At 37.8% G+C, this 10,354-nt stretch overlaps 1 protein-coding gene across 1 annotated transcript; it reads right to left on the minus strand.

The window, feature by feature from the left end:
* On the minus strand, window positions 8,811–9,391 carry LOC109229964. The gene is made up of 2 exons (XM_019395507.1): window positions 9,380–9,391; window positions 8,811–9,236 (listed from the first exon to the last, which is right to left on the minus strand). The coding sequence occupies exons 1-2, from the start codon at window positions 9,389–9,391 to the stop codon at window positions 8,811–8,813; spliced, it is 438 nt and encodes a 145-aa protein (XP_019251052.1).

The raw sequence follows: 10,354 nt of genomic DNA on the forward strand, positions 1-10,354 counted from the left end.
TTGGGGTGCCGAACCTTGTGAATATGTTTTTCTTTGAGAAAGCCACCACACTCCGTGCTTCATTGTTGGGCAAAGCCACAGCTTCAACCCATTTGGAAACGTAATCCACAGCAACAAGAATATAAGTGTTCCCACTGGAACTCACAAATCTCAAGGATGGTGGTGAGAGGCATCTCATTCTTCTTGGAGATCCCACTGGTCCTTTGGCAATCATCACAACCTTTAACGAGCTCACTAGCGTCTTTGTACAATGTAGGCCAATAGAATCCACAACTTAGGATCTTTGTAGCAGTTCTTGCCCCACCATGGTGACCACCATAGGGCGAAGAATGGAAAGCTTCAAGAATTCCCAATTGCTCTTCTCCTGGAACACATCTCCGGATAACACCATCGGTGCAAATTTTGAAAAGATATGGCTTGTCCCAATAATAATCCAAGAAGTCCCGTTTGAGCTTCTTCCTTTGGTTTGAAGAGAACTCATTCAGGACAATTCCACTCACAAGATAGTTAGCCACATCGGTGAACCAATGCATCCCGGTCAAAGACATGGAAAAGAGTTGTTCATCCGCAAATGAATCATTGATCTCAAGGCCATCATGGGGCCTCCCCTCCTGTTCCAAACGGGACAAGTGGTCCGCCACTTGATTCTCACTCCCTTTGCGGTCTATGATTTCAAGATCAAATTCCTGTGAAGAAGTACCCACCGCATCAATCTAGCCTTTGAGTCCTTTTTACTCATCAAATAATGAAGCGCCACGTGATCGGTGTGAACAATCACTTTGGTACCCATGAGGTATGGGCAAAACTTTCCCATAGCAAAAACAATGGCTAAGAGTTCTTTCTCGGTCACCGTATAGTTGACTTGGGCGTTGTTCATGGTCTTGCTAGCATAGTAGACCGGATGGAATATCTTGTTGATTTTTTGCCCCAATACCGCTCCTACCGCCACGTTGCTAGCATCACACATGAGCTCAAATGGTAAGCTCCAATTTGGTGCGGTAATTATGGGGGTGGTAGTCAACCTATATTTGAGTAGCTCAAATGCCTTCATACAATCATCATTGAACACAAATTTGGCATCTTTTTCCAACAACTTGCACAAAGGGTTCACCAGTTTTGAGTAATCCTTGATGAACCGTCGGTAAAACCCTGTGTGACCTAGAAAGCTCCTCACTCCTTTTGACGGAAGTAGGAGGAGGGTGTTTTGATATCACTTCAATTTTTGCGTTATCCACTTCAATACCGTTCTTGGAGATCTTGTGGCCGAGGACAATGCCCTTCTCGACCATAAAGCGACAGTTCTCCCAATTAAGCACCAAGTTGGTCTCTTCACAACGTGCCAATACCTTGTCAAGATTATCCAAACACGCTTCAAAAGAATCCCCCACAACAGAGTGTCACACCTCCTTTTTCCTACACCCGCAAGGGTATAAAGAAGTTTTTCCAATTAAAGGACAATCGAAACGAGATTTGTTTATTAAGATGCAGAGTCACCACTTGAGAGATTTATGGTGTCCCAAGTCACCGGTTGAATCCCGAATCAAGGAAAATATGACTCTGTTTAACAGTCCGCGAACCAGAAATCCGAGTAAGGAATTCTGTTAACCCGGGAGAAGGTGTTAGACATTCCCGGGTTCCGTGGTTCTAGCACGGTCGCTCAACTGTTATATCTGGCTTAGTATCTGATTTTAAAACATGTTTTAGCTCATGTGCTTTATACTTTTAAACCGTTTTTATTATTATTTTTAAAGAGAATTGCAACGTCGTGAAAACACGTCTCAAACCACGTCACATAAATGCACCCGTGGTTTTTGACACATTTCAACTTCGTTAAGATTTGGATTTGGGTCACATAAATGTGCACCCGAGTTTAGGAAAGTAATACTATTAAATGCCGAGCCTAAAGCAACTAGCGTATTATTAACTTTGCGGGGAGCCATGAAATTCACTAAATGGCATGTCCCGAAGTCTAAGTATTTTTAAGAAGTAATTAAAGAGGGCCACGCAATTTGTGGTTTTATTTGGCGCGGCGCACCTCGTTTTATTTTAAAGCCAACCTAAAGGACTACAATTTTTCTATCATGTATTGTCTCTAAAAAATAAAGAAAAGGCCCTAATTAATTAGAATTGTTACTAAACCATCATTGAAAGTATTACATCACAATATTAAATCAAAATGCTTTAATAATCAACATAGGATCTCCAGCAGATTGGGCCTCAAAACAGCCCAAAAGAAGGAGAATGGTTTGACATTACAAGGGGGAAAGGGCTGTCTAACATTGAGCTTTAAACAGATTCAGGCCCAGGTCTGTTCAAACAGAGGCTGTTACGTTTGGGCTCCTAAATGAGCCCAGATCTCATTTAGGGGGTCTCCGATAATTTTATATCGACAACCTCGTTAGTTCTCATCCGTTGGATGAGGAAAATCAAAGGCCGTGATCACACCTTGGGGAAACGGGGTCGTTTTTGGGACGGGCAAAATTGGACCGGGCGGGGAAATACTTGGACTGGGTCAGCTGGTTTGAAATGGGTTGAGGGATTTTGGCTCAATTTTGGGCCCAACACTGATGGCCTCATTTTCTTTTAATTCAAATCAATTTTCTTTTATTGGTTTTCTTTCTTTTTTCCGTTTTATATATTTTCTGATTTTTGTCAAATGCAGAAAATTAAAATTAGAGACCCAAATTGATTCTAAAATTACACTAATTAATTTTCTCAAAATTGACTAAGTCCTAATTAAAAAGGAAACTTATGCCAAATTCAAAAATTAATAGTTGAAAAATGCAAAATGAACTATTTTTGTTATTTTCTTTATTTTAAAGTAACTTAACTACTAATTAATCCTAAAAATGTGAAATTAAACCCTAAATGCAAATGCCAAGTATTTTGTATTTTTCACTAATTAAAATGCACAAACAAAATGCAAACAATAAAAATATCACAAAAACCCACAAAATTACAAATAATGAAAGAAATCATTTTGTTTGAATTTCTGGGAGTAATTCATATAGGGCAAAAATCACGTGCTCACACCTTCATGGTTGGTTTGAGGTTCACTTTGCGGCTCGCAGACAGGTTTTGCGGTCGCATAGTGGACCGCATTCTTGACTTGAAATTTGCCCAGGAGTCTGTTTTTGTCTGCGATCTAAGTGTTCATTCTGTGGCTCGCAGAACCATCTTTTTGCTGCATTTTGCTCTTTTCTTGTCTTTTTTTTTGCTTTCATTTCCATGCTCCTGGGTCCTTAGTCCTTATGTACTGTAAAAACACCAAAATTACATAAGTAAAGGAGATAATTGCATTAAAACAAGCTAAAATCTAAGCAATTAGTATTGAAATGTGCCGAAATTCTCCGGCACATCAAAATATCTAGATTAATTTTTACTCAGCTTCATACTGTAATTAGTATACTCCTGTGACATGTGTTAATATGACTCACTGATCTCTTATAAAAAAATTTCTATTATGGTAAATTGAGGCATGGTCAAGAGAATTCTAAATGAAGAACCTGGTTTATCTGAATGCTAAGGTATGTTTTCTATACTATGCACAATTAGAAATATAAATATTTAAATCATGAGCAGAAGTCCTACAATTGTTCAACTCCTTAGAAAATTCTATCTGTTTGTTTTTTAACCAGTTCCATCCGCATTAGAACTCTAAACCACAAAAATATGCCTAAAATCTAGGGAAGCTTAACCGTTCATTCAAACCTGAAATTTCAGGTTGATTAGACCTCTAATTGACCACTGCTAAAGCTGCCATTATACATTAAATGTGTATTTCTCTTTAAATATGCATCATTACCTCCTGCCATCTTCGTAATTCTAAACCATCAAAAACCCTTCTTCACTTTCAATTGCTCTCTTCTCCAAAGTTCTAAATCACCAATTCTCTCAAGAAATCAGCTCTAATGACAAACCCACAAGACAATCCTGGAACTCCTCCACAACCCACTCCCTCTGATTCATATACCCCTCCTCCACCTAGCACGTCTCCCAAACCCAGGCTAAGAAGAGTAAAAATGCTTGCACGCAAAACATTGGCATCCGGTGCTCTCTCAAGCAAATTGAATGACCAATTAAAGGCAAGTCAGACTCAAGACTCTGATTCTGAGTCGTACAGATTTTCTAGTGAGGGGGAAGGACCTGGGTCTTCTGACTCTGAGAAGGCTCAAGAATCCTCTTCTAAGGTAAGTTCCTCTGTGACTGAGAATTTAGAAAATAGGTTTGTCCTGGTTGGGCCTATAACGGATGTGGAATTACCTGAGTTAAGACGGAGTGGAGGTAAAAAGAAATCTGAAAAAGAAAAAGAGAGAGAGGGTGAATGTGGTGACGAGAGGGGAAAAGGGAAAAGAGTGGTTGATCATTCACCCACTGCTGATTCGTCTGTACTTGCTATTTGTGGGGTTGAACAAGAAAATGTTGAAGAGAGTGGCAAGAAGTCAGGGGGAAGTGGTTCTAGTGAAGCTGCTGAAAGGTTAGTTAATCTAAGCGCACAGGGAGATGAACATGGTTCATCAACTGAAGAGACCCTAGCAGACCTGTTGAAAGGTAGGGGCAAGTTACGATCCAAAGAAAAGAAAAGCTTCATCCCCCAACAACTATTGAAACTTCCTTGTCAAAGGGAAGATCCACAAGAAGCAGGGTGGAACAGAGTGAGAGCGATCTACAAAAGGCTCTGGCTGAGAGTAAGAAGAAAAGGATGGCTAAAGGAAAGGGTAAGGTTACAGAGTCCTCAGAAGCGGTTGATGTTGAGGAGATAGAACAGGTCCATCAGGAGAAAGTTACAACAGTGGAGGTTTAGACCCCCAAGCCCAAAAAGCCCAAGACTTCTTCCAAGAAGTCTTCCTCTGTGTCTGAGGCTGCCGAACCTTCATTGGCCAAGAGGACAAGGTCTGCAGTGAAAAGTAAACAAGTTAGAGTTTCTGAAGATGAGGAATGGAGTGGTGAAGAAGAAAATGAAACTGATGGTGAACAAGACAAGCTTGCCATGTTTGGCAAAAGAAAATTTTTGAAGGGAAGATTGTTGAAAGATTTGGTGGAACCAGGGATGGTTCATTTGGTTGACACACTGGCTGCTCAGGGGTAGAAGGACATGGTCCTTCAGATGGATAAGAGACTGGCCAAAAATAAAATCATTGAATTCATGGCAAATGTTGAAGTCAAAGATGTACAGAGTTACCAGCAAAGTCAAAGGAGTTCAAGTAACATTTGATGCAGAGAAACTGGAGAGATTCTAGACATCCCTGCTGAGGGATATGATTATTACACCAGACAGAGATGGATAAATCTGGATTCCCTTCCATCTGCCCTTACAATCACTAGGAGATTTTGTAATGAAGAGGTGAATGAGGCCAAGTTTGTGCACAAGAGTGAAATGAAGCCACAGTACAAAGTCATTTTTGAGTATTGATGATTAATCCATGATTGCAATTGCAGTTTCCCAAGTGGCCATGAGTACTTATTAAAATCTGGGATTCACACTTTGTATGCAACTTTTCGATGATGCCAAGAGGAGGGAGAGATATTGTGCATTACATATTCTGAATAAGTGATATTTATAACCTAATTAACCTGGTCCTTGATGATAAGTGAATTTTCTAAACTTTGTATCGATGGTTAAGCTGAGTTCTTATAGGATCCAAGTAAGTAAAAAACACAGATTTTGTCATCATCAAAAAGGGAGAATTTGTTGGCCCAAGTACAGGTGAAGTTTTGAAGACTGACCAAAGAACTCGGACATGGACTAGGTCCATCTTGTGAAGCACAATCATGATCAACCCAAACATGTGAGATCCACGTGAAGGAGATAAATCTAACTTATCAGAAGTAATATCTCCTGATTTAATCGAAAAGGTTGTATATTGGATAGGGAGAGAAAGACTCCTTACATAAAGAGAACACAGTTTAAGAAGAAGATAGTGTTAGAGTATGAGATCAACTAGAACTCTTCTACGATAGAAGAGTAGTATCTGAATCCCAGTCAATCTGTAATTACTAACCCATTAAAAATCAGTGTTGTTCTCTTTTACAGGTAATGCACATAAGCAGAAGTTAAAACTTAAATTGAGAGCAAAAGAGCAAGGCAATTTTGCAAGCAATTTATGTGTGATTCAAGTGTGCAATCCTGAAGCTACTTGAACGAGATAGAAGAACCGGTTCCAAATATCTATCTTTTATTCTAGTTCAATTGTAGTAGGTGATTTTACATTGTACCTTTCAGCTTTTATAGAGGCAATTGTATTAGGTACTTAGAGTTTTCAAGTTAGAGTTAACTTGAAGTTGTCACAACAGTTGAGGCTGTGTGCCACAACGGGATTAGAGTTAATCCTTGGTTTACAAAGAGTTTTTGTAAATGCAGTTTTTGGCTCAGTGATTTTAGTGGATGTTTGAGAAAATCCGACTGAGTAGTAGGTCGTGGTTTTTTTACCTTTTGAGCCAGGTATTTTTCACGTAAAAATCTCTGTGTACTTTATTTTCTTTACTTATTATTCCGCAAACAGTAGGAGTTAGAACACATAGAAGAACCAGGTCCTTCTATAATTCAATTAAGCAAAAATTGGGTACCACACAAATCACCCCCTCTTGTGTGGTATTGAAGTATAAAATATCATAAAGTATTTACTTCCAAAGAGATAAAAGTATCAAATATTAGGCCTCTTGCCTTTTCATAGTTCATATGGAGTCTTCTTCAGAATGGGTCGAATCAAACACTTATTTAATATATGACATGATGTGTTGACTGCTTCTGCCAAGAAGTAGTTTGGTAGAGAATGCTCCAGTATCATGGTTCTAGCCATATCTTGCAGAGTTCTATTTTTGTGTTCCACTACCCCGTTTTGCTGTGGTGACCTTGGTGCTGAGAAATTATGAGTGTCTCTTTGGTCATTTCAGAATTCCTCAAATGATTTGCTTTCGAATTCTCCTCCATGATCACTCTGAATGGTTGACATAAGGTACCCCTTTTCTCTTTCTATCTTTTTACATAAGATCTCAAAGTTCTTTAGAGATTCATCTTTGTGATCCAAAAATATTACTTATGTAAAACGCGAGTAATCATCAACAATAACGAAAGAATACCTTTTTCCTTCAATACCGGCAATTCTAGTATGTCCAAATAAATCCATATACAAAAGCTGAAGAGGTTTGATTGTGGAAACAATATCTTTAGGTTTGAAAAAATTTCTAGTTTCCTTACCAATCAGACATGCATCACATACATAATTTTTAGAGTAGTTGAGCTTAGGAAGGCCAATAACTAGTTCATGCTTAGACAGTTTTTCAATCAAGTACATGCAGCCACGGATCATCAAAGATGGATGCTAGACAAATATGACTATCCAAATTATCAATGCAATCCAAAATGTGATATTTCCATACCTTTTTCCCGAAAGAATGATTTTACTTGATTCGTCTTCAATAGCACACCTAGTTTCCTTAAATTTCACTTCATATCCAGAATCGCATAGTTGAATGATGCTTAGTAGATTGTAATTTAGTCTATCTACAAGATAAACTTCAGTAATATCACAGTTATTGTCAAACGGAACTATTCCGGTACAAACAATTTTGCCTTTTGAGTCATCACCAAACTTGACATTTCCTCCATTGATTTTGGTAACATTTTTTAATATATTTTTGTTGCCCATCATGTGACTGGAACACACACTGTCGAGATACCACTTCCCTTTTCAAATTTTCCTGTGATGTTCCTACAAAGAAAGATTATTACCTTCTTTTAGGTACACAAGCTTGCTTGGGTCCTTTTTGGTTAGTTCTATTATATCATAGCCAATTTTAAGCTTCCATATCCATCCGACAACATTTTGAGTTACAAAATCTATAAAGGAGTACATATGACTAGTTTTATTGCAATAATGACAAACAGTGATGGATATTTCACCGGATCTACTAGTGGTGTCTTTACTAGTAGTTTCATTTCCAGCAGGTCGTTTGCTAGTTGACTTACAAGTTGTCTGGTTAGACCTAACAGAACTGTGATTGGTGGATTTGCGTATGCGTTTTAGTTACAACTGCAATTCCTGAACTTCCTTTTGAAGAAAATCTCTTTCGATTTCACATACTTTAAGTTTACGTTCCAGTCTTTCTTTTCCTTATTGAGTCTCTTTAATTCATTTAACATTTTTAGGCTATTTTAGGGTAATATCAAGAATATCCTATAATTCATTATATTTTTCACAGTTATAGGGTCTTACTTCACTTGTTTCACCGCGTTCCATGAAGTAATTTTCAGTTTCTTCTTTGTTGTCATCATCTGGTACATCTTCATCAGTCCAACATCAGAGTATTTGTTCATATCATTTTCCAAGATGGTCATGAAGCATAAATTTGTTATTTCTTTATGTTCAGAGATGTCTTCATCGCTCCAGATTCCGAAGGTCTTGTTCTTGGTAAAACATCTAGAGACTTTCCTATTGAGTTCCGGGCATTCAGCTTGAACATGACCATACCTTCCATATTCAAAATATTTTCTATCATTTTTGTCTTGTTCATTGAATTGTCTAGTTCTTCTAGATGATATTCTTCCCTTTTTCGTATTTCTATATCTTCTCATTAGTCCATTCATATTTATCGAGACCATGGAAATTTCCTCTTCCAATGCCTATTCATCATCATCATTGTTTTTTTTAGATCCTTCAGCTATGGTTTTGAAGGCAATGCATTTCTTTTTTTTTCTTCCTGACCATGTTTTTTGAGATGTGTTTTCTCAAAAGCTATAAGGTCTCCATGTAGTTCATCATATGACATTTGTCCAAATCGTGAGACTCAAATGAAACTAATTTTTTCTGTCATATGGTGGGCAAACTTCTTAGGATTTTTCGAACTTGTTCATCACTGGAACGTGATCTACTAAAAGCTTTTAGATCTCCAATAATTTTACTGAATCGTGCAAATATTTCTTCAATGAATTCACCTTCTTTCATATGAAAGAGCTCATAGTCATGAACTAGCAAATCTATCCTTGTTTCTTTTACTTTGCTCGTTCCTTCATAGGTAACTTGCAGTTTAACCCACATTTCCTTAGCTGTATAGCAGCTTAAAATTTTCTCATATTCTTCTCCACTGATAGCATTATATAACAAATTTCGTGCCTTAGCATTGGCTTGGATTACTGCCATTTGCTCATCAGAATAGTCATCTATATCTTCTGGATCAGTGGATGTTTGTCCTTCAGCTTTCTTGTCAGACTTTGCTGTTGGAAGGGGATAGTTTCCCTTCTTGATTACGCGTCACACTTTGATATCATAGCACTTTACATATATTTCCATGCGAACTTTCCAATGGGAGAAGTGTTGTCAATTGAAATATGGCGGCCTTACCTGAGACTCCCTTCTTTAAATAGTGCCCCAGTAGTTACTTGATTTGCCATGATCTTTTCTCACTAGTTGTTAAGCAAAAGGGTAAATATGTGAGACCTTCTCTAATACCAATTGAAAGTACAAGTTGCGGGTAAATTATAACTCTTTCTTTTCTTTCACGAGTTAGTTGACTAATTTTGTTGTTAGTTGACTGAATCCTTGATGCGGATTGACATGAAGTAAGTACAGAAAATAAATTGCAGAAGGTAAATGACACCTGATGTTTTATACTAGTTCGAATTTAATGTGAATCCTACTCCAGTCCCCTTGGGTTGTAAGGGAGCTCTCTTTTGAATATTTTAAATCTTTGGTACAGGTATATTGATGTTGTTATACATCTTCTTCACGATATACGTTATTTTCTTGCTTTTGATACAATGTCCCACCAATGTTTTTTCTCTCTTTCGTCTCTCCCTTACACAGTAAATCTAGAATAGACATCAATACTTGTTTGGAGTAGAACAAAAATATTGATAGCGGTTCGATCAAAGTATATCCTTCCGTTGAGCTTCGTATTGAATTTATGTGATTTGAAGGCGAGCCTTCTTGGTATGATAGATCCTTAGATGACGAGCTACCCAAGGGAGTTGATCCTTAAAATCAAATCATGAATTGATTACTTCCAAGAATATGGGAGGAACTTTCTATAATTGGTCCTTGAAGAGTGGCGTGATGGATGTCACTTCCTTGAAGGTTGTGATTGATTATTCTCCAAATCTTTCATGCAGATTGACTGCTATGCCTTCCATAAATAACTGCAATTCAATATTTGTTCTCCTTAATGCTCGTAATCATGTGCAAGATTGATTTCTTAATCCTTGATTTTGAATCTTTAGCAGGATCTCACTCATTAATCTATCCTTCTGGATCTTGGACATGCTCTCGATCTCTTCTTCATTCGTTGCCTTCCATTTTGCTTTCTTGGCTTCCTTCTTTGGAGTTGATTTCCTACAATAGAAGTAAGTTATTTTCTA

The sequence above is a fragment of the Nicotiana attenuata genome, chromosome 7 (assembly GCF_001879085.1).
Source record: "Nicotiana attenuata strain UT chromosome 7, NIATTr2, whole genome shotgun sequence".
In the NCBI taxonomy this organism is placed as follows: domain Eukaryota; kingdom Viridiplantae; phylum Streptophyta; class Magnoliopsida; order Solanales; family Solanaceae; genus Nicotiana; species Nicotiana attenuata.